This window comes from Desarmillaria tabescens (assembly GCF_030435595.1).
Source record: "Desarmillaria tabescens strain CCBAS 213 chromosome Unknown EV420scaffold_9, whole genome shotgun sequence".
NCBI classification, from domain to species: domain Eukaryota; kingdom Fungi; phylum Basidiomycota; class Agaricomycetes; order Agaricales; family Physalacriaceae; genus Desarmillaria; species Desarmillaria tabescens.
In genome coordinates this window covers 835,675-857,301 of record NW_026848308.1, presented here as the reverse complement: position 1 = coordinate 857,301, position 21,627 = coordinate 835,675, and the positions used below count along the sequence as shown (strand labels likewise).

Genomic DNA, 21,627 nt, shown 5'->3' with positions numbered 1-21,627 from the left:
GGAAAAAAATGCTGATTGACATATTTTTAGATATTGTATGGAAAGGAAAACGAAAAATTTGACCTACGATCAGTAGTCCATAGAGGGTCATCAATTATCCTTGACAAATGGTCTATCATTCGCAGGTATTGATGTTCATAAGAAAGTTGGCATCTTCCCGGGTAGATCAGTTGTAGGTAGGATTCCTTGTAAGATGAAGTCAGAGGTAATAAACGGGGCATACGCAGCTCTCGGACCGTCTTTCTCTGCATTTATCCTAGTCTTGTACAATATTCTGGTGTTTCCTCTCTTTGTATCTCCGGATAAGGGGCGGTTATCCTCAGACGACTACCATACTCGTGGTCATGATAATTGTTACTGCTCTCGGTGGAATCTGTCCTTGGGTTACTTCGCAGCGAGAAGAACACAATCATTGAGGGATGCTAGCTAGTAGCAACGCGACAAGCAATGAAGGTACTAGTAGGGCCAGTTGATTCGTGGTGTAGATGGTGGCCCGGAGGAAGCCTTATTGGGTCAATCCGATCACGATGCTCCATTTCTGCTTCATGACGTCAGCTCTTCTGAGAACCACGGACATCAAGAAATTTCTGTAGCCACCGGGCCTGAAATCGTACTGGCCTAAGGATTATAGCAATTTTGAAAAATGATGAGATTCCTGAAAAGAATCAAAAAGTTTTGGCCACCTCCGAACCCGCACCCAGAGGCTTATGACGATCGACGTCATAGGTTGTCTCAGATGGCGCGCGCTGAGATCGGGCTGGTATTTGATAGTTTTGGTCACGCCAAAGCTTTTTTATTTTATTTTGAGAATCTCATCATTTTTCGAAATAGCAATAATTGAAATCGGACGCGTTTTCAAATTTCAGTAAGTTCTGTATTATTCAGGGCCCGTCGCGAGGAAACGATCACGGATTATGTTCCTCTGTCTGGCACACCTTCACAACTCTTGGGTCTCTCTGCGAATCGATGCTTCTGTTTTGTTCTATAAGTCGTGGCAAGTTCGGTGACGATTATTTGACGCAATTTTCCAGATAATAAGAGCCCCTGGCCGTTCGACTCCCCAATGTACCATGCAGCTCAAATACAGCTTGTTCAAGCGATATGCATGGGTGTTTATACCGAAGGTAGCATCAAACTCAGTACGAACGCACCCGTAAGTTATACGGCCCAAGTTCACCTTTCTGTCATTGACCATTCATAACTTACCCCTCCAGAAACTCTAGACACGATCTAAACAATGAACCAGTCTCAAAGATCGCCACATTGAAGCAGGCATCTTATGAAAAACAAACGGACTTATTGAAAGCACGCGAACATAATCACAGGAACTAGTTATAACAAGGTAATGACAAGTAGCGCGACAAGAAACAAAATCATTCTGGAAACATCAAATAGAAAAACCGTAACAAAAATCGCAGACGAGGACATTGGTAAAGTGATAAATAAAGAGCATAGCAACGAATCTATGAGAATATGTCTCGGTCCATATCATAGTGGAAGGCCCAGCCATTTACCACAGACCCGCCATCGAAGCGTACGATTTATGGGATCGTCGCGAGCACGCATCCTGGCGTATCTCTTTCAACAACTCTAACTCATCAAGCACAAGGTTCTCCTCGAGCGGCTCCTCTCGGACAATCAAAGTAAGCGTGTCCCGAGAGACAGCATACATCTTCTGTAACTGAAGAGGAGGATCATTCCTCATCAGATTCAGTTTGACGCTCTCCTGCGACTTCGTGATAAATTCCTTGCGCGCTTCGTCAAGAAGCTTGGCAGGATCACTCCCCGCACCAGCCCTACGTCGTTTCCTCTTGAAGAGGTTGTTAACGTGTACGTCGGATTTGGAGCGAACGATGTAGGTGGGAATTTTGTATCGACCGGCGTTCTTCAAGATGGCTACGTCTGTGGCGGTGAAGCGGTCATTGAATAGGACAATAATGGCGTCGAAGATATAGAGTCCTTGGTCATTGAAATAGGTCCAGTCCGAGCATGCGAGGGTCCCCGATCCTGGGACGTCGAACCAAATGAAAGGCTTTGCGGCATTAGGGTCAGGGTATGAAGTAACGACCGAGGTGCTCTCCACATAGTCAGTTGAAGCAGCACCCTTCTGGCCGTCCCATATGCCCCGGAGCGCATTAATGAGAGATGATTTTCCGGCTCCTGATATCCCGGCGATGGCGACATGGAACTTGCCCTCTCTGTAAAAACGTCGCTTGGTCGCCTCGAAATGCTCCCTAGAAGGCAACTCGACAGGACGGAGGCCCTTTCTCCATCTCGCCTCTACTTCCTTCTGAGCCTGGAGCGCCTTTGTTATCTCCTCATCCTTCTTTCTAGCCTCCTCTCGCAGCTGGTTAGCGCGCTGTACCGCTTGCTGAGTTTCCAGCTGCGCTCTCTGGGCATTGTTGGCTTCGTTCTGCTTCTCTCGTTGGAGCTGTTCGGCACGACGATAAGAATCTTGTGTCTGTCTTCGGAGTTGCTCTTCCATCGTCGAACGTCGAATTTTCTTTGAATGACAGTCAGGAACCAGGAGTCGATGTCACCGTACAGAATGCATACCTAAAGATCAAATAATATATTTCGCTAGTCGAAGCCTTGGAAGCTCAACTTTGAAATCTAGGCATAAACAAGTTAGAGAAAAAGAGAAACAAGTATTGCGTCTATACTGACAGAGATGAAGACGTGCTACAGAGGCGAAAATCAGAGAGCTAGATAAAGCAAACAAAAACTGCACGTCGCAGACAAAGGGCAAGCACCTCTGCAGTGTTCCCTGTGCACTTTATGGGTGGGTACGTAGGCTCAGACCTGCTTCTTCACGTTCCTCACTATCCTATATAAGTGTAAGTGCTCTGTCACAGAAGATCAGAAACACGTCAAACCTTGGGAACGAATGATTGGTATAGGGCTGTTCACACATAACCGCCTGCAGCTCTCACGACGTTTCGTGACTTCACAAGGTGAGCTGTAACGACCGAGGTACTGGAAGCGCGCGCCGTGTGATGATAAAAACATAACACAATCGTAACACCTTCCACGGACGAGTTGAGGAATACCATGAGGCTGATAGACGCTGCTAATGATAGTTTAAGTGGCAAGAAAGGGAATATATCATAATGATCAAACTCCATTTTTGATGTGCTGAGCGGGGAAAGGGTGGAGCGCTATGAAGAGCCCTCGTTTGATCATTGACGTGGTAGCCGTGAAGGCATGCCATTGGAAGGTCATTTCGACGCTGAACAGTCAAGGAATGTTGCCAAGTCCTGCCTGTGCAGTGCCGCAGCCTTGACTCGAGCTCCCTCAGAATTAAAATACAGGATCTATCACATACTGACGCTCACTGAAATGACATCCATCTCACCATGCGTCCTTCGTTATGAGACCGCAAGGCCTGACGGGGAGGTGGCCGTCAGACCAAAAGGGAGCGCGCTTGTGGCGTGGGAATGTTGGCATTTTCCGGCGACCCGGTCCTTCATGACTGAGTCCAAGCCAATCGGACAGTGGCCCGACACTCCATAAACCTATCATAATCCACAACGCATCACGCTTGGCTGGGTACGATTGGATGATGTGTCACAGTACAGTTCCTCTGGACTTCCACCTGCACGACATTCTCGAACGATTCAACGATGGATATCACACCTAATGCACAACTTGAAGGAAACTTATCCATTCAACCATTTCGAACGTCAGTGTTGCTGAATATATAGTGTATGTCGTGCTTCTCTTGCCGTATTTTACATTTTTATGTCAAACCGGCGACATTTACTCAAGAACATAGTAGAGGGGCACAGATATCAAAAAATCAAACTCATGCTTTTCGTCCAATGAGAAGGATGCGCTTCAAATACAAGTAACAAGGAAGAGGGAATCAATTACAATCCAAATATACCACAGGGTAAGAACCAGGCAAAATCCGAAACCAAACTAGAAAAAATCCGTGACAGAAAACGATGAACAAAGTAAATCAACAAGCGTTAGCAAGAACGTGGACGAAGGTTATGCCCAGGACTTGCCACACTACTACGAGAACAGCCCTAAAAGTCCAGAACCAGCTCTCCTCATCAGCTCCGTCATCGAGCCGTACGACTTCTCTGATCGTCGCGAGAATGCATCCTGGAGGATGTCCTTCCATAACTCATACTCATCGAGTACAACGTTGTCTTCAAGCGGCTCCTCCCGAATCATCAGGGTAAGCGTATCTCGAGAGACGGCATACATCTTCTGCGATCGAAGTGGTGGATCGTTCTTCATCAGATTAGTGCGAACACTATCCCGCGTCTTCCTCATGTACTCCTTCCGGGCATCGTCAAGAACCTTGGCGGGATCGCGCCTCGCACCAGGCCCCCGCCGTGTCTTCTTAACGAGGTTTTCGATGTGTATGTCGGATTTGGAGCGAACGATATAAGTGGGGATATTGTACCGCTCGGCATTCTTCAGTATGGCGGCATCTGTGGCGGTGAAGCGGTCGTTGAATAAAACGATGATGGCGTCGAAGATGAAGAGTCCTTGGTTATTGAAGTATGTCCAATCCGAACACGAGAGTGTTCCTGACCCCGGGACGTCAAACCAAATGAAAGGATTAGAGGGATTTGGATCGGGGTATGCAGTCACGACTGAAGTGCTTTCGGCAACATCGGTTCCAGCGGCATTCTCCTCGCCATCCCAAATACCTCGAAAGGCATTGATGAGAGTCGACTTGCCGGTTCCAGATATTCCGGCGATAGCGAGATGAAATTTCCCCTCCTTGTAGTACTGCTGCTTGATCTTCTCATACTGCTCCTGAGAAGGCCACTCGACAGGACGAATCCCCTTTTTCCATTTTGCCTCCATTTCATCCCGAGCCGTCTGTATGTTCTTCACCTCCTCATCCTTCTGCTTCGCCTGGTCTTGCAGCTCGCCGACGATTTTTGCGGCGTTCTCGGCATCCAGTTTCGCCCTCCTGGCTATATCTGCCTGCTCCTGATTCTCCCTCCGAAGCTGATCGACGTGGACACGAGCTTTGTTTGCCTCGTCCTGGAACTTCTGGATCTCCTGCCTCGCCTTGTTGGCTAGATCTGCTTGCTCCCTCTGAAGCCGTTCAGAATGGCTGCGGGCTTGGTTCGCCTCCTCCTGGAACTTCTGGATGCGGCGGTCGGATTCTTCTCTCTCTCTTCGAAATCGCTCTTCCATAAGGGCCAGTGTCGGGTTTTCCTTAACTTTGTTGCCCCGAATCAATCCGAGGACGGCTGGAATGACAGTCGCCGCGGCGTACCCCCACAATGCTGCCATGACAGCTAAAACATTACAATCAGACATGGGGCGTTCATTTCTGTGTTGGCTACATACAGTGAGACAGGCAGAATTTGTTTAAGTGTTATAATTGTAGGATCTGAAGGCGACTGAGTATATGCATTACGATAATGTGTCTTTCAGACTTACAGAAGAGTCTTCGTGGTACGATGACAGACGTTACAGCGATGGATGGAGGCACAGCTGAGGGACCGAGGGAGAATTGGTCCACTGTGAAGATACTTGTAGCGTGTGCGAAGTAATTCATCCGAAGTTTCCATCTTGAGGGATTTCACTTCAAGTAACTCGTACCATATAGTGAGTAGACGCCAGTTGATTATCTGATTTCATGAGCGAGCGAAGAATATACTTACCACAGGCCGCATTCACAGTGATCTGATGTACAGTGACTCATTTCCATCACAGAAGTATAGTCCTCATTGCTATAAGCAGCAAATGTGCACGGCGAACTTGAAACATCATTGAACGGCGCGTTATGACAGTGGTGATCTTGGCAATTTTAGGGACTTCGAGAGGCTTATTGACGCCGTTAGGTAGGATGGCATGGTATGAAAGGAAAGCTAATAGTTGCCACGGAACTTGAGGCCCCTTAATTCACATAAGGCGCTATGGGTTCTATGTAGTCAATTCAAGTTGCAGTTGTTACAAGGAACATACCGAACACGCCCACTCTGTGTGAATTCTTCCTTTTACGCTTCGTGCTAGTAGCCTTCTGGATCAAGATGACACGGGGCCATCTTTCTGTTGATGTAATGTGACGAATTCAACGCTGGTAAGCGCTGACATCGCGGAGGCAAGGCCACAACCATATACTCTCGGGATGAAGTGGTGGGCTATCGCGAGGCGTGGCATATCCGAGTCCTGCGCGAAGAGGGGGAAATGCTTGAGTAACAAAACCTGGTAATATTACAAATAACATGTTGACTATAGGAAAAGTTGGAGTGCGTTCTCCCCTGATATCGGGATTCCCGGAATAAATGAGGAGAACCGCAATCGCAGGTGACTTGCAAGGGAAGTATTCATCTTGATAGATAAGCGGTAGTTGGATACCAGTCATACGATACAGGCTACTGGAACCGGGCAGGAAACAGAAGAAAAATGTGGCAGCAAATATGTATATTTACCATGCAGAATAAATACACAGGGCTAACTCAATCATCCGTGCAGAGACTCGATGTTGGGCTATCGTAACCCTCATCAGCAGCGTCCTCCTGGGACTAGTAAGTATCGTTCACCAGACCCTCGTAGCAGTTGTCGTATGCATCGTAACCGGCCGAATAATCCTCGGCGTCATCGCCTGGTTCCTCCAGCGGCAAGTCGTTGTCCTGCTGGCTCTCGATCCATTCCACATATCCGTGGTCAAAAGGTTCATCGTTGATGACAGACTCCCCCCCGTCAGACAAATCCAGATCGCCGCTCAGGGAGAGTTTGACGACAAGGTCTGCATCTGCGGAAGACTGATATTTGCTTAGGAAAACCTCACGGGAAAACTGGGCGAAAGTTGTAGCATTGAGAGTAGGCAGTGATACCCCTTCATCCGGTAAGGGGAGATCCTCTCTTTGCTCAGAAGGACCTTGCGAGGTTTTGATGCACAAAACAGCAGGGATCTTGAGTGTCGGGATGCTGCGCGTGAGGGAAAAGGGCCAGAGGCCTGAGCATTGGATGAGGTTGCATGGAGGAGGTCGACGACGCAGTAGAATAAGGTCCTATGTCACCGGCTGGAGTCAAATCTCGTGCCTGCACTGGAGAACAGTGAAGAGAAGATATCGACATTGGTGGCGAGACAACCATAGGTGAGGGAGGAGGCGTAAGGAGGGGGCGTAGAGCACCAATATGTCGAGGAACCCCATCTGTGCTCCCCCAGTTGAAACGGGTTGCTTGCGACGCCCTCTGCCCAAAACGATTCTTCATCAGCGATAACTCCGCCTCATCCGGCACTTGTCCAGCCTTCCCAAGCTTCAGAAGCAGCACCGTCAGCTTTTGCGCATGAGATCGAGCACGGTCTTTCGTGGTGGCTTGTGCAAGGCCTGGAGAGAGTCGCGGGGCAGACGATGTGACCGGTGCTGGACTTGCACTGTCGGAAAACATAGCATGAGCCTCCTCGGTGTTGATGTCATCGGAGATGCATATATCTGATTCTGAGTTTGTCAGAATGCCAGAGGAAGGGAACATACGTTGGGAAGCCCCATCTGTGCTCCCCGAGTCGAAATGGGCTGTCTTCGACGCCCTCTGCCTATAAGGGCCTTCCATCAGCGATATCAGTGCCACATCTGGTACGCGTCCACTCGTCCTAGACTCCAGAAGAGTTGTCTTCCGCTCTTGAGCGCGAGATCGGGTCCATCGCGTTGAATCTTGCTGCGAAATCCCGGGATTGCAGATGGTTGATGCATTTTGAGGGAGCGAGGCAGGAACTGTTGGAATGATCGTGACAGTGGTGTGTCGATAATTGCTAGCGACATCGCGAGAGGTGACATAAAAACGAGCAGAGAATGAGGGAGAGTCTGGGAGAGTCGCTGTTGCCAGCATGCTTGGTGGTGCCAACGAAGTGAACAATCCGAAATTGCACCGTTTCATTACCAGCCGGTTATCTATCGGACCGATAACCGGTGCTGAGACGGCCTTTGTGCTGAACGTCGTTCTCTTCCATCAAGCCCCCACTCTCTCGATTCCGAGGTTTGCCTGTGGCAAAGTCTGTTCCCTTCGTCCCTTCGGATGAAGGTGGCCGTCGTACCGAAAGGGAGCACGCTTGTGGCGTAGGAATGGTATTTTTGACTCACGGCGATCGCGCCTCGTGACTTCCAAGCCAATGCAACAGTGGCCCGCCACTGCATGAGTCTATCATAATCCACAGCGTGCCACGCTCACTGGACACGATTGGATGATATGTCGTATTTGCACAGAATTCTCAAATGATCAATATCGCACCTGTGTAATGCACAAGGAAACAGAAGTTCAACCGTTTCGAACGTCAATGTTGCTGAATATATATTGTATGTCGTGCTTCTCTTGCCGCATTTTTACATTTTTATGTTAAACCGGTGACATTCATTCAAGAGCGTAGAGGTGCACAAATTTCAAACAAAATCTAACTCGTGCTTTTCGTCCAATGAGAAGGATGCGCTTCAAATACAAGTAACGAGGAAGAGGAAATCAATTACAGTTCGAATATACCACAGGGTAAGAACCAGGCTGTACCCGAAACCAAACTAAGAAAAAAATCCGTGACAGAAAATCATGAACAAATTAAATCAACAAGCGTCAGCAAGAAGGTGGATGAAGGTTATGCCCGAGACTTGCCACACTACTACGAGAACAGCCCTAAGAGTCCAGAACCAGCTTTCTTCATCAGCTCCGTCATCGAGCCGTACGACTTCTCTGATCGTCGTGAGAATGCATCCTGAAGAATGTCCTTCCATAACTCGTACTCATCGAGCACAACGTTGTCTTCAAGCGGCTCCTCCCGAATCATCAGGGTAAGCGTATCTCGAGAGACGGCATACATCTTCTGCGATCGAAGTGGTGGATCGTTCTTCATCAGATTAGTGCGAACACTATCCCGCGTCTTCTTCATGTACTCCTTCCGCGCATCGTCAAGAACCTTGGCGGGATCGCGTCTCGCGCCAGGCACCCGCCGTGTCTTCTTAACGAGGTTCTCGATGTGTATGTCGGATTTGGAGCGAACGATATAGGTGGGGATATTGTACCGCTCAGCATTCTTCAATATAGCGGCATCTGTGGCGGTGAAGCGGTCGTTGAATAAAACGATGATGGCGTCGAAGATGAAGAGTCCTTGGTTATTGAAGTATGTCCAATCCGAACACGAGAGTGTTCCTGATCCCGGGACGTCAAACCAAAGGAAAGGATTAGAGGGATTTGGATCAGGGTATGCAGTCACGACTGAAGTGCTTTCGACAACATCGGTTCCAGCGGCATTCTCCTCGCCATCCCAAATACCTCGAAAGGCATTGATGAGAGTCGACTTGCCGGTTCCAGATATTCCGGCGATAGCGAGATGAAATTTCCCCTCCTTGTAGTACTGCTGCTTGATCTTCTCATACTGCTCCTGAGAAGGCCACTCGACAGGACGAATCCCCTTTTTCCATCTCGCCTCGATTTCCTCCCGAGCTGCCTGTATGTTCTTCAACTCCTCATCCTTCTGCTTTGCCTGGTCTTGCAGTTTGCTAACGACCTTGGCGGCGTTCTCGGCATCCAGCTTCGCCCTCCTGGCTATATCCGCCTGCTCCTGATTCTCCCTCCGAAGCTGATCGACGTGGACACGAGCTTGGTTTGCCTCGTCCTGGAACTTCTGGATCTCCAACCTCGTCTTGTTGACTAGATCTGCTTGCTCCCTCTGAAGCCGTTCAGAATGGCTGCGAGCTTGGTTCGCCTCGTCCTGGAACCTCTGGATGCGGCGGTCGGATTCTTCTCTCTCTCTTCGAAATCGCTCTTCCATAAGGGCCAGTGTCGGGTTTTCCTCAACTTCGTTGCCCCGAATAAAATCGAGGATGGCTGGAATGGCAGCTGCCACAAGTGTAGGAGCGAAACCCCACGGTGACTCGGACTTGGGCGTTGACTCGGACTTGGACGTTGACCCGGACTTGGGCATGGTGACAGCTAAAAACGTTACAATCAGACACGGAGCGTTCATTTATGTGTTGGCTACATTACAACGAGATGGGTCAAATGTTATAACTGTAGGGTCTGAAGGCGACTGAGTATATGCACTACGATAGTGTGTCTTTCAGACTTACAGAAGAGTCTTCGTGGTACGATGAAAGACGTTACAGCGATGGATGGAGGCACAGGTGAGGGACTGAGGGAGAATTAGTCCACTGTGAAGATACTTGTAACGTGTGCGAAGTAATTCATCCGAAGTTTCCATCTTGAGGGATTTCACTTCGAGTAGCTCGTACTGTATAGTGAGTAGACGCCAGTTGATTATCTGATTTCATGAACGAGCCAGGAATATACTTACCAGAGACCGCATTCATGATCTGATGTACAGTGACTCATCCCTATCACAGAAGTTTAGTCCTCATTCCTATGAGCAGCCACTGCGTATGGCGAACTTGAAACATCATAGAACGGCGCGTTATGATAGTGGTGATCTTGGCAATTTTAGGGACTTCGAGAGGCTTATTGACGCTGTTAGGTAGGATGGCCGGTGTGAAAGGAAAGTTAATAACTGCCTTGGAACTTGAGGCCCCTTAATTCACATAAGGCGCTATGGGGTCTACGTAGTCAATTCAAGTTGCAGTTGTTACAAGGAACATACCGAACACGCCCACTCTGTGTGAATTCTTCCTTTTACGCTTCGTGCTAGCTTTCCGGGTGAAGACGACACAGGACCATCTTTCTATCGATATAATGTGACGAGTTCAACGCTGGTAAACGCTGACATCGTGGAGGCAAGGCCACAACCATACACCCTTGGGATGCGCTTTCATGACCAATGACCGGCTATATCTTACACTCACTTGAACCTAGGGAGTAATGTGAAGGTGTGCTATTGGAAATTACCACGGATGTTCAAGAGGGAACAGGTTTGACGATCGGCGTAGAGCAGAGCTTCCAGGAGCAGTTTGTGAGTCAAAGATCCGGAATGATAGGCGGCAGGGCACACTTGGACAGCGATTAGGGTACATATAGTGGATACTTCGTAGAAAATTACAACAAAATGGGGTCTTCCTTCCTAGATCGTGGATGAAGCGGAATCGATTTCATCGAGCGTCGCCAATACGCGTCTTGAAGTACATCCCTCAGCAGCTCGTGTTCATCGAGGACTATGCAGTCTTCGAGGTCCTCTGATTCCCTCCGGACAATATGCGTAAGCGTATCCCTGCTGACAGCATACACTTTCTGTAACGGAAGAGGAGGGTCGTTCTTGGCCAGATTAAGGTTGACAGTTTTCTGCGAGGTCGCGACGTATTCCTTACGAGCCTCCATGGTGATCTTCGAAAGATCAGCCTTCCGACCAGCATTCCGCTGTTTTTTACTGACGAGGTTGGCAACGTGTACGTCAGATTTGGTGCGGACAATGTAGGCGGGGATCATATAGCGTGCACAGTTCTGAAGAACTGCGAGGTCTGTGGCCGTAAAGCAATCGTTGAATAGGATGATGATAGCGTCGAAAATGTAGAGGCCTTGATCATTAAAGTAAGTCCAATCAGGACAAGCGAGTGTTCCCGCGCCCGGGACATCGAACCAAATGAAAGGGTTGGCGGGGTCAGGATCGGGATAGGGAGTCACAACTGAGGTGGTTTCAACGACATCGGTAGAAGCAGCGCCCTCGTCGTCGTCCCAGAGACCTCGTACCGCGTTCACCAAGGAAGACTTGCCGCTTCCTGATGACCCAGTAATGGCGAGATGAATTTTCCCCTCCTTGTAGAATCGTCGTTTGTTCTCCTCGTACTGTTCTCTAGACGGCCACTCGACCGGGTGAATCCCTTTCTTCCACTTTGCCTCTAACTCCTTCTGCGCGTCTAGAATCCTCCTCATCTCTTCGTCCTTCTTCCGTATTTGCTCCTTCATCTCATCGGCCATTTGAGTCGCCCTCCGAGCTGCCTCACGCTCCTTTCTAATATCATCCAACTGTTGCTGCTTCTTCTTCTTCAGCTCTTCGACCGCTTGAGCTGCCCTCTCTGCTGTCTCTCGCTGCTTTGCGGCCTTATCAGCTAGCTCCTGCTTCTCTTTCTCCAACTGGTCGGTGAGACGTAAAGATTCCTCCTGCTCTGCCTCTGCTCTCCGGAGCTGTTCGTCAATAGAAATCATTGTTGGGTTATCTTCAATTCTCCTGCCTCGGATGGCCCCGAGGGCAGAAAAAGTCGCAGCAGCAACACCGACGATGGCACTGGATGGGGCGTTTCCCATAATTTGACAAGTGAGGATGATAACTAAGAATTATGACTATTAGAAATAGAAGATCGAGCTGGAAAAGGGCCACGTACCAAGTAGCGAAACTGCAAGAGGTTGCCCAACGAAATGTAACTTGAGGATCTGAGAGCAGGTGAGCATATGCATACACACACATATATATGAAAACTTACAGCGATACATTTGAGTTTCGTTTCAAGCGTGTTGGTAGTGGCTAAGATATCGGTGCTAGTCCAATGGTCCCGAAATACCAAAGATACACCAAGTTCTAGACCCTATAGTTTGAGACACGAGGGCAGCCTCCCAGGGATCACGTTAGGTATGCTGGGTATCGATGGTGCGGAACTGCGCCAGAGCCAGAGAATTGCAGGGTGCCACTTTGCGGTGCAATGTCGGCTGTTAGAGACGAGTACACTTCACTAGTGTGATGAAACGGCCATGAGGATGATAGACGCTTGCTTAGGACCGCATAAGAGTGAGAGGTTTCGCACATCTTGTCATAGAAAGGTGAAATTGGTGAAGGTGTGCTTCTTAAGATCGATTCAAATGTTCGCAGGATATGCTACGCCTAGCATGAAAGTACGTCACAAACAGAATAAGAACAGTGACGATCCTTACATTCATTCTACATTTCACGGAATGCAAAAACATGAACCCAACGTGTATATCGATACGCCTTAGTGATGTCTCGCCGTGCAGCTATGCGATATCTGCAGAGAAGATTGGATTAGCCAAGATCAAAAATCGATATTATTGCCTCACTTTCGGGGAACGATGAACGCGACGTTAGAAGTACACATTGACAGGCCTCAAATGTCCTCGTTGTTCTGGCGGGATACCAATGATATACAGTAACAATAGTAATGTGATTTCGCATACGTTGATTCACTGATTGTCTTCATGGATATCGTTACATATACAGCACTGCATGATACGGAAATCATGTTGTTTCACCTGCAGGCTGGACAGCAAATATAGCAACATTGGAAGCGCAAGGCATATGCAGTCAGGAAGTACGGACAATGCGCGACGGCGTGAAGAGTGGGACCTCCATTGAGTAGATTCTATCGCTGAGCACCTGGCAATTCTTTTGGGACTCTTCGGTAAAATGCATGCATCGCCTGTGCGAATACCAAATGAGAAAGAGCGAATCAATTGTAAGTCACACAGACGCACCCGACCCTAAGCCCAAATCGACATCCTTCCTTAATCACAAGGAACTGCAGTAATTCCGGTAGTTATATATATCTTTTTCGTGGTCGGAATCGAGTGTATGGTTGCACCTTTGAGATAACCCTCGAAATCGTGGTAGACGGAAAGAGGCGAGTTCACTTATTCCCACGCCACCTACCGCTCTTCCAAGTCATTCCTTCGAAGTTCTCCTCCCTCCCTAGTCCCTCAGAAAGCATTGGACATGTAACTGAAATACAGAGTCTGAATTTGAGAAGTCAATCAATGCATGCTGACAAATTAAATAACAAGGTGAAGTGAATTTGAACTACGACGTACAGAACCAAGCTGAACTAAAACCAAAGACAAATTCAAGGAAAACACTGCCCTATAACGCATATGGAAAAAAGAAAAAATTCGTAAAGGAGAACCTAGTTTGTAAATAATCCAACGATGTCCACGCCAATCTTCTTCAGATCCACCATCGTACCCGCCGACGACTCAGTGCCGTGAGTAGGCATCCTGAAGGAGATCCTTCAACAGCTCTGGTTCGTTGAGAACGAGAGCATCCTCGAGTGGCTCATCTCGGACCACCATCGTTAAGGTGTCCCGGGAAACAGCATACAACTTCTTCGAACGGATAGGAGGATCATTCTTCATCAAATTTGACCGAACACTCTCCTGCGTCCTCGTGAGGTATTCCTTGCAAGCCTCATGAAGAATGCTGGCAGGGTCTCTCCTCGCGCCAGCTCCTCGCCTCTTCCTCTTGATGATATTCTCAACGTGAATGTCGGATTTAGAGCGAACGATATAGGTCGGGATGTTGTATCGCTCAGAGTTCTTCAAGATAGCGATGTCGGTGGCGGTAAAGCGGTCGTTGAATAGGATGATGATGGCGTCGAAAATGTAGAGGCCTTGATCGTTGAAGTAGGTCCAATCAGAGCACGCAAGCGTTCCCGAGCCCGGTACATCAAACCAGACGAAAGGGTTATCGGGATTCGGATCTGGGTAGGGAGTAACAACCGAGGTGCTTTCAACGATATCGGTCATAGCAGCACCCTCGTCGTCATCCCATATGCCTCGAAAGGCGTTGATGAGAGACGACTTGCCGGTTCCCGAAATCCCAGTGATGGCGAGATGGAACTTTCCCTCCGTGTAAAAACGACGTTTGGTTTCCTCGTACTTCTCCTTGGAAGGCCATTCAACCGGATGAATACCTGAGTGCCACTTGGACTCCGTTTCCTTCTGGGCCTCCAAAACTTCCTTCATCTCAGCCTCTTTCTTCCGAATCTGCTCTTGCAACTCGTTGGCAACCTGTGCCGCCCTCTGAGCTACCTCTCGTTCTCTTCTAGCATTCTCTGCCTGTTCCTGTTTCTCCTTCTCCAATTGTTGTGCGTGTTGAGCCGCCCTTTGCGCCTCCGCCTGTTGGGCCTGGATTCTCTCAGCCTGGGCCCGCCTCTCTCTTTCCAGCTGCTTAGCGTGTTCTGCCGCTCTCCTGGCTGCCTCCTGCTCGATCCTCAGTCTTTCAGCAAGCGCTTGCCTCTCTCGTTCCAATTGCTCAGCGCGTCGTTGAGCTTCAACTCTCTCTGCCTCTTGCCTTCTGTGCTGTTCCTCGATAGCCGCCATCGCCCGATTGTGTTCTTCCCTACGGCGCCTACGAGCGGATCCGCCACTCCCCATACTTTGATGAAGGCGACATCAGTGAGATATTTTGGTATTTTTGACATGTTCTGCGTACCTTTCTGCGAAATAACAAAGGTCCTTTAGGGATGAAACGTTAACCGTCGAGCTTCAGCACCTTTCAATGAATTAGTATGTGACATGCCAGGCTGTTTTATGAGCCATACAATGAAGCTCCGATGGCGCCAAGTGACAAAAGTGGTGATTATTGGCGAACGTAGCCTTTGCTGATGGCGACACGATCAAAGACAAAGAAAGCGACCAAGCAAGTGTTGATTCAAAAAGACATTCCATGAAGATACTTATAGTTTTCGTAAGAAAACTAATATGACCACAGCTTCAACGTGTCGTTGAACTGCGCATTGCACTGTCTCGTCACACGTAGCCGCTACTTGATCTCTTTTCACAGAAGAAGATACAAAACAATGCGCTGGCGCTAAGGTGTGGAATTCGGGGACCGTCCTACAGCTTCAACACCGAAATTGTAGTCGCAGTATAGTTATCGATGAGCAGTCATTACTCGGCATGACCGCACATCCTCACATTGCACACCACAAGAACACGAGATGAATGGGCTGATCCTCCAAGTTAAGGTGACATGTTCATGAGGTGCCGGTGAGGGATGGAAGACGTCCGTATGGGTGGACGCGCATGAGATGCGGTGAAGGCGTTGCCACTATGAAGCGCCCACCAGAGTGCCACGAAGGACTTCATCGCTAGCATGTAGCATAATGTGAATGGTGTCTGTTGTAGAAGAGCTCGTGAAGGTGCAAAAGAGAGGACACCGTGCTTCCATCAAGAAATCTGACAGTACCATAGAGAGAAGCCTGTTATGAACATGAAAAAAAGATTCACTGATTGGAATCTACGGCCTTTGGCGCGCGGAGCCATAGTCAGTTGGGATGTGACCGTCGGAAGAGGCCGTAGCGTTTCATCGGAAGTGGTTCGTATTGAAGAAGTTAGAGGCTAGAAAACTGGTACGTAGTCCCAAAAAGGAACACCCAAGTGGACCGCCAGGAACGTTTCACCGCATACGAAGCTGCTGTTTAATCTGTGCCAGTGGAGAGAACCCCTGGTTTCAATTTTACAGAAAAGGCAGCGAGCGATTGCTGAAGGATATTGTGAAGAAGCTGAAATAAAGTCAAGCAAATTTAGACAGCAGATAAATAACAGAATGGCGAATCAATTGAATAAGGCAAAAGCGATAAAGAACGATATTTTGGAACCAAAAAAGCACATGGACAGTATATGAAATACGGAAAGAACTTGGCTTTGTTACTTTGTAAAGAGTTTAACGATGTCCATACCAGTCTTCTTCATGAGATCCGACATCGTGCCATACGACTTCTCAGAACGTCGCGAATACGCGTCCTGAAGGATGTCCTTCAAGAGCTCATACTCGTTCAGCAGAAGGCTATCCGAGTCGAGCGGTTCCTCCCGGACAATCATCGTCAGCGTATCTCGTGAGACGGCGTACATCTTCTGCGACTGAATAGGAGGATCGTTCTTCATCAAATTCAACCTGACGCTCTCCTGGGTCCTCGTAATATACTCCTTGCGAGCCTCATCAAGGACTTTGGCGGGATTAGCGTTGGCACCAGCTCCCCGCCTTTTCTTCTGGATAATGTTATCAAGGTGGATGTCAGATTTGGAGCGAACGATGTAGGTCGGGATTTTGTATCGCTCAGAGTTCTTCAGGATAGCGACGTCGGTGGTGGTGAAGCGATCGTTGAACAAAACGATGATAGCGTCGAAAATATAGAGACCTTGGTCGTTAAAGTAGGTCCAATCAGAACATGCTAGAGTGCCTGAACCCGGGACGTCGAACCAAATGAAGGGGTTGGCTGGATTGGGATCTGGGTAAGGAGTAACGACGGCAGTGCTTTCAACAATATCAGTCGCGGCGGCACCTGGTTCGTCGTCCCATATGCCTCGAAAGGCGTTGATGAGAGATGACTTTCCCGTTCCCGAAATTCCAGCGATGGCGAGATGGAACTTTCCCTCCTTGTAAAAACGTCGTTTCATCGCTTCGTATTTCTCCTTGGAAGGCCATTCAACCGGACGAATCCCTGCGTTCCACTTGGCCTCCATCGCCTTCTGGGCTTCCAAAACTTCCTTCATCTCAGCCTCTTTCTTCCGCATCTGCTCTTGCAACTCGTTGGCAACCTGTGCCGCCCTCTGAGCTGCCTCTCGCTCTCTTTTGGCATTCTCCGCCTGTTCCTGTTTCTCCTTCTCCAATTGTTGTGCGTGTTGAGCCGCCCTTTGTGCATCTTCTTGCTGGACTCGGATTCTCTCGGCCTGAGCCTGCTTTTCCCTCTCCAGCTGCTCCGCATGTTGCGCCGCTCTCTGGGCTGCCTCTTCCTCCCTCCTGAGTCTTTCGGCCTGCTCTTGCCTCTCTCGTTCCAATTGCTCGGCGCGTCGTTGAGCTTCGGCTCTCTCTTCTTCCTCCCTTCTGTGCTGTTCTTCGATAGCTCGCATAGTCGGGTTTTCTTCAACTCTGCTGCCTCTGATTGCGCCAATAATGGCGGGGATCGCAACTGCAGCTACGCTTGCAATGATAGAGACAGCCGCACCCATGTTTTAGAGATAGCAAGCTACGACATTTTATGTTGAGAAGTGAGAGACCATCTCTGATTGGTGCTGCGTACCTTTCAACGGAGGATGTCCAAACGAGGTGTCGAAATTGTCAAACTTTGGTATCTACGACGAGCGAGTAAGAGCAAGTATCATATTAACTTGTCCTGAACACTTACAACGAACTTGAATGGCGGTAATTCGAGCAATACACGGGGAAAAAATGCAGGAGCAATACTGTCGAGGGCGAAGTAGGCGGTGAATCAAGTGGGGAACCGACGAAAAACCAGAATCCTGTGTAGAAATTCTTATATAACTATGAACCTAGATCTTCGTCGCAACCAATCCTGAAGAGCTTCGCAAGATAGCCGCTATCTGATCTTTTTCTGCTCTAGAATAGCCAAGAATATACGGAATCACAGATCTTCAAGTTGCCTCGCAGATCGTGGAAATCTATTAGTCATCATCAATTGAAAGGCGCGCTAGAACCAGGAAAAGTACGAGACAAAAGATATGTTTCCATTGTGTGGGGATGAAAGCGGAGATCTTCATGGTCCTAGTGACAAGCCCCTGAGGGCGCTAGACGTTGACAGCGGTGAAAAGCACAGCAAAGTCAAAGTTTCGTTGACATGGGACAGCATTTTATTGTATTACAGAGCGGAGAAAGGGTGAGGCGCCATAAGAACCTGATCACAACGAAGTGATAGTGTGAACTTGAAGGCGTACTGTGAGAAATGTTCTAAGCGCTTTGCGAATGCCATATGGACCTGAGAAAAAATAAGTTCGTTACCAAGGGCAGAGTCACTGAATTACCTTGAGTAGTTAGATTGGGAATGTGGAAGGCGAACCGAAAGGAAGTAAGAGGAACCCGCACAGTGTGAATGAATTGTCGCATCCATCTTTTGTATCTGACAGTTCCCACATGATTGAGGATGCATATTGCCGTCTTGTCCTTCGAGAGTTGAACTCAACGCCCAGAAAACAGCTTTAAATCGATCAAGATGACGAGAATTCCCTGAATATGGACATGAATAACGGTAGGCACGCTGACAGAGCAGGATGACGCGGCTGATATGCGACGGAGTATGCACAGACGCTCTGGATCATACTTAGATACTAAGTTTTTGAGCAGAGCAGACAGTCATAACGGATTGTACCGAAGAAAAGGCCAGGGTAAATTCAAGATCAATTCGAACTGCGCGTAAAACACATGAGTAATGAAACGGGAAAAGGTCAGCCTAAAATATTAAAGATACCAAAGAACACCACTGTAACAAAAGCGTCCGCAAATGACCGTAACAGGGGGCAGTAGAGGAAGTACACCCTCAGCTAGTAAAGAAACGGAGGATATCCATGCCAGCCTTTTTCATGAGATCCGACATCGTGCCGTACGACTTCTCAGATCGTCGCGAATACGCGTCCTGGAGGATGTCCCTCAAGAGCTCATACTCACTGAGCACGAGACTATCATCGAGCACCTCCTGTCGGACAACCATCGTCAGCGTATCCCGGGAGACAGCATACATCTTCTGCGACCGAATAGGAGGATCGTTCTTCATCAAATTCAGCCTGACGCTCTCCTGCGTCTTCGTGATGTACTCTTTGCAAGCCTCATCATATACCTTGGCAGGGTCCCGCCTCGCGCCAGCTCCACGCCGCTTCTTCTTGACCAGATTCTCGACGTGGATGTCAGATTTGGAGCGAACGATGTAGGTCGGGATTTTGTATCGCCCGCAGTTCTTCAAGATAGCGATGTCAGTGGCAGTGAAGCGATCGTTAAACAAGACGATAATAGCGTCGAAAATGTAGAGACCTTGGTCGTTAAAGTAGGTCCAATCAGAACACGCCAGAGTGCCTGAACCTGGGACGTCGAACCAAATGAATGGGTTGGCGGGATTGGGATCGGGGTAAGGAGTGACAACGGCGGTGCTTTCAACGATATCGGTCGCAGCGGCACCTGGTTCATCGTCCCAGACACCTCGAAAGGCATTGATGAGAGATGACTTTCCCGTTCCCGAAATTCCAGCGATAGCGAGATGGAACTTTCCCTCCTTGTAAAAACGTCGCTTGTTCGCCTCAAACTGCTCGCGAGAAGGCCATTCAACCGGATGAATACCCTTCTTCCACTTTGCCTCCATCTCCTGCTGCTCCTCTAAAATCTTCTTCATTTCCGCCTCCTTCTTCTGTACTTGCCCTTGCAACTCGTTAGCAGCCTGGGTCGCCCTCTGAGCTGCTTCGCGTTCCCTCCTGGCATTCTCCATCTGCTCCTGCTTCTCCCTCTCCAATTGTTGGGCATTTTGAGCCGCGCTTTGCGCCTCCTCTTGTTGGACTCTGATTCTCTCAGCCTGCGCCTGCTTCTCTTGCTCAAGCTGCTCGGCGAGTTGAGCAGCTCTCTGTGAAGCCTCCTGCTGGACTCTGATCATCTCCAGTTGCGCCTGCTTCTCTCGTTCGAGCTGCTCCATATGTCGTCGGGCCTCCTCTGCCTCTGCCTCTGCCTTCCGGAGCCGCGCATCGATAACGGACATCGTCGGGTTTTCTTTGACTCTACTGCCAACGATTGCACCAAGGATTGCCGGGATGACACCCCCTACAAAGGGGACTACCCGGGATACTGCGGATACCGCACCACCCATTGCAAATGGATCTGAGGACTAGAGAGCATGAATGTCAGCAATGAGGGTTTCGGCTTCAGCGGTATCGAATACCTTGTATACAGATGCAAAGTTACTCTGACGAAGACTTCAACGCAAATGCAACGACCAGAGATGAGGGCCGGAAGACTGAGGTCGGAAAGATGCAGAGGGGGTCTCTAGTTGTCTGTGGTGATATTTGTACGCCGCTAGCAAGTGCTGCTGTCGCGCCTAGCTGCGTGTATTGACTGGTCTTCCCTTGGTTAGCCACTTGTGAAGATGTGCACCCTGGCCCGTAGGTTTTCACAGAAGTTCTGGGGAAGCGCCCAATGTCAGGACTCGAGCTGCAATCCGAAGGTACCTCGCAGTGATCGGGGTCGTTCCAGTTTCTCGTCATGACCTTTGAATGAGTGTCGAGGCATGTTTACACGCGTTAACCGGTCGCACTGTAGCTCCGGCGTTCCATTGCTATGAGAGTCGATGAGCCGCGACATAGTGAAAGACTGTCAAGAAACTCACATCTCATGGCAGGAGCTAAATTGATTGACGGTAGAAGAGTGCATTGTGTGATGATTCAGAAGCTGTTCACTTTGAGAGCCGGGCGCTCCCCTCGCGTAACGACGGCGGTTTCCTGTGCCTTCACACAAAAGTTAAACGTTACTATCCTTCACACCATCACAGGAGCATCACGGAGATGGAAGCGATAAGCGGCCTGCTGCACGATGGTACGAAGGGAGATGGCGCCTGATAGTGAAAAAGCGAGGGTGACAAACAGCGTGTGTAAAACAGGCGGCTGTTTTTTGATCAGCAACGGTGCTAGATTTCACATTGGAGTACTTACTGATATCTGTCACTTCATGCTAATACATTTCCTGAAGTGATTTGGTGATTAATGAGCATGGTCACCGTGAAGCATCCCGCCTACATGCCCTCACGACTATAGACCACCTCCCGTTATCACCAGACCAATGTTGAACATCCGTCGCCTTCAGTGTGGCGTCCTGTGGCCCTTCATCCGAGTATATTGCATTCGACTCGACGTGAACTGTTGCTGAAGGCGTCAGACCAATCATTCGTCGTCATAGATATCCTTTTCTTGAGATGTCGACTCCTGCAGGCACCTCAAGGGACGAAGACAAACCAAGCATACGTGCAACTCACCATATGTATCGCTATTGACGGATCGCTTATACCTACAGTTCCCTCCTTCGTCGTAAAGCATGTCCCAATCTAAGTTTAGCAACGAGGCCCGAAAAGATCCTTAGCCTGCAAAAGATTAGCTAGTGTATTTCTCGCTCAAAGACACTTACCCAAAATTTCCAGCCTCAGATGGCCCATCGAACTGCCTAGTCTTCAATGCTTGCAGCCGTGCGTGGTCCAGGATGTTCTAGAGAACAGTTGCGAATATGCACAC

General features: G+C 48.9%; 7 protein-coding genes across 7 annotated transcripts; all 7 read right to left on the bottom strand.

Annotated features, from left to right (window-relative positions):
• Nucleotides 1–1,421: 1,421 nt before the first annotated feature.
• On the bottom strand, nucleotides 1,422–2,870 carry EV420DRAFT_1189707 (interferon-inducible GTPase-domain-containing protein). The gene is made up of 3 exons (XM_060466285.1): nucleotides 2,668–2,870; nucleotides 2,557–2,613; nucleotides 1,422–2,503 (listed from the first exon to the last, which is right to left on the bottom strand). The coding sequence occupies exon 3, from the start codon at nucleotides 2,483–2,485 to the stop codon at nucleotides 1,511–1,513; it is 975 nt and encodes a 324-aa protein (XP_060334085.1). The 5' UTR covers nucleotides 2,486–2,503; nucleotides 2,557–2,613; nucleotides 2,668–2,870; the 3' UTR covers nucleotides 1,422–1,510.
• Nucleotides 2,871–3,769: 899 nt separating this feature from the next.
• Nucleotides 3,770–5,670, bottom strand: EV420DRAFT_1189632 (interferon-inducible GTPase-domain-containing protein). The gene is made up of 2 exons (XM_060466282.1): nucleotides 5,416–5,670; nucleotides 3,770–5,365 (listed from the first exon to the last, which is right to left on the bottom strand). The coding sequence occupies exon 2, from the start codon at nucleotides 5,290–5,292 to the stop codon at nucleotides 4,018–4,020; it is 1,275 nt and encodes a 424-aa protein (XP_060334084.1). The 5' UTR covers nucleotides 5,293–5,365; nucleotides 5,416–5,670; the 3' UTR covers nucleotides 3,770–4,017.
• A 716-nt stretch (nucleotides 5,671–6,386) lies between these two features.
• Nucleotides 6,387–8,023, bottom strand: EV420DRAFT_1524994 (uncharacterized protein). The gene has a single exon (XM_060472358.1). The coding sequence runs from the start codon at nucleotides 7,858–7,860 to the stop codon at nucleotides 6,850–6,852; it is 1,011 nt and encodes a 336-aa protein (XP_060334083.1). The 5' UTR covers nucleotides 7,861–8,023; the 3' UTR covers nucleotides 6,387–6,849.
• A 432-nt stretch (nucleotides 8,024–8,455) lies between these two features.
• EV420DRAFT_1189675 (interferon-inducible GTPase-domain-containing protein) lies at nucleotides 8,456–10,108 on the bottom strand. The gene is made up of 3 exons (XM_060466284.1): nucleotides 10,038–10,108; nucleotides 9,955–9,987; nucleotides 8,456–9,900 (listed from the first exon to the last, which is right to left on the bottom strand). The coding sequence occupies exon 3, from the start codon at nucleotides 9,890–9,892 to the stop codon at nucleotides 8,591–8,593; it is 1,302 nt and encodes a 433-aa protein (XP_060334082.1). The 5' UTR covers nucleotides 9,893–9,900; nucleotides 9,955–9,987; nucleotides 10,038–10,108; the 3' UTR covers nucleotides 8,456–8,590.
• A 589-nt stretch (nucleotides 10,109–10,697) lies between these two features.
• Nucleotides 10,698–12,317, bottom strand: EV420DRAFT_1189673 (interferon-inducible GTPase-domain-containing protein). Its single transcript, XM_060466283.1, has 2 exons — nucleotides 12,234–12,317; nucleotides 10,698–12,179 (listed from the first exon to the last, which is right to left on the bottom strand). The coding sequence occupies exons 1-2, from the start codon at nucleotides 12,304–12,306 to the stop codon at nucleotides 10,954–10,956; spliced, it is 1,299 nt and encodes a 432-aa protein (XP_060334081.1). The 5' UTR covers nucleotides 12,307–12,317; the 3' UTR covers nucleotides 10,698–10,953.
• Nucleotides 12,318–13,551: 1,234 nt separating this feature from the next.
• EV420DRAFT_1304546 (P-loop containing nucleoside triphosphate hydrolase protein) lies at nucleotides 13,552–17,586 on the bottom strand (the record flags this gene model as incomplete). Its single annotated transcript, XM_060468460.1, has 3 exons — nucleotides 13,552–14,588; nucleotides 16,317–17,106; nucleotides 17,176–17,586. 3 exons carry the CDS (start codon nucleotides 17,584–17,586, stop codon nucleotides 13,831–13,833), a joined length of 1,959 nt encoding a protein of 652 aa, XP_060334080.1. The 3' UTR covers nucleotides 13,552–13,830.
• A 1,107-nt stretch (nucleotides 17,587–18,693) lies between these two features.
• EV420DRAFT_1189316 (interferon-inducible GTPase-domain-containing protein) lies at nucleotides 18,694–20,407 on the bottom strand. Its single transcript, XM_060466279.1, has 2 exons — nucleotides 20,289–20,407; nucleotides 18,694–20,234 (listed from the first exon to the last, which is right to left on the bottom strand). The coding sequence occupies exon 2, from the start codon at nucleotides 20,214–20,216 to the stop codon at nucleotides 18,909–18,911; it is 1,308 nt and encodes a 435-aa protein (XP_060334079.1). The 5' UTR covers nucleotides 20,217–20,234; nucleotides 20,289–20,407; the 3' UTR covers nucleotides 18,694–18,908.
• Nucleotides 20,408–21,627: the final 1,220 nt, after the last annotated feature.

Coding starts and splice junctions, on each gene's coding strand:
- EV420DRAFT_1189707 (XM_060466285.1), bottom strand. CDS start 2,485: ATGGAAGAGCAACTCCGAAGACAGACACAAGATTCTTATCGTCGTGCC.
- EV420DRAFT_1189632 (XM_060466282.1), bottom strand. CDS start 5,292: ATGTCTGATTGTAATGTTTTAGCTGTCATGGCAGCATTGTGGGGGTAC.
- EV420DRAFT_1524994 (XM_060472358.1), bottom strand. CDS start 7,860: ATGAAACGGTGCAATTTCGGATTGTTCACTTCGTTGGCACCACCAAGC.
- EV420DRAFT_1189675 (XM_060466284.1), bottom strand. CDS start 9,892: ATGCCCAAGTCCGGGTCAACGTCCAAGTCCGAGTCAACGCCCAAGTCC.
- EV420DRAFT_1189673 (XM_060466283.1), bottom strand. CDS start 12,306: ATGCATATGCTCACCTGCTCTCAGATCCTCAAGTTACATTTCGTTGGG. Junction 12,180..12,233: donor TCTTGCAGTTTCGCTACTTG/GTACGTGGCCCT, acceptor CATAATTCTTAG/TTATCATCCTCACTTGTCAA.
- EV420DRAFT_1189316 (XM_060466279.1), bottom strand. CDS start 20,216: ATGGGTGGTGCGGTATCCGCAGTATCCCGGGTAGTCCCCTTTGTAGGG.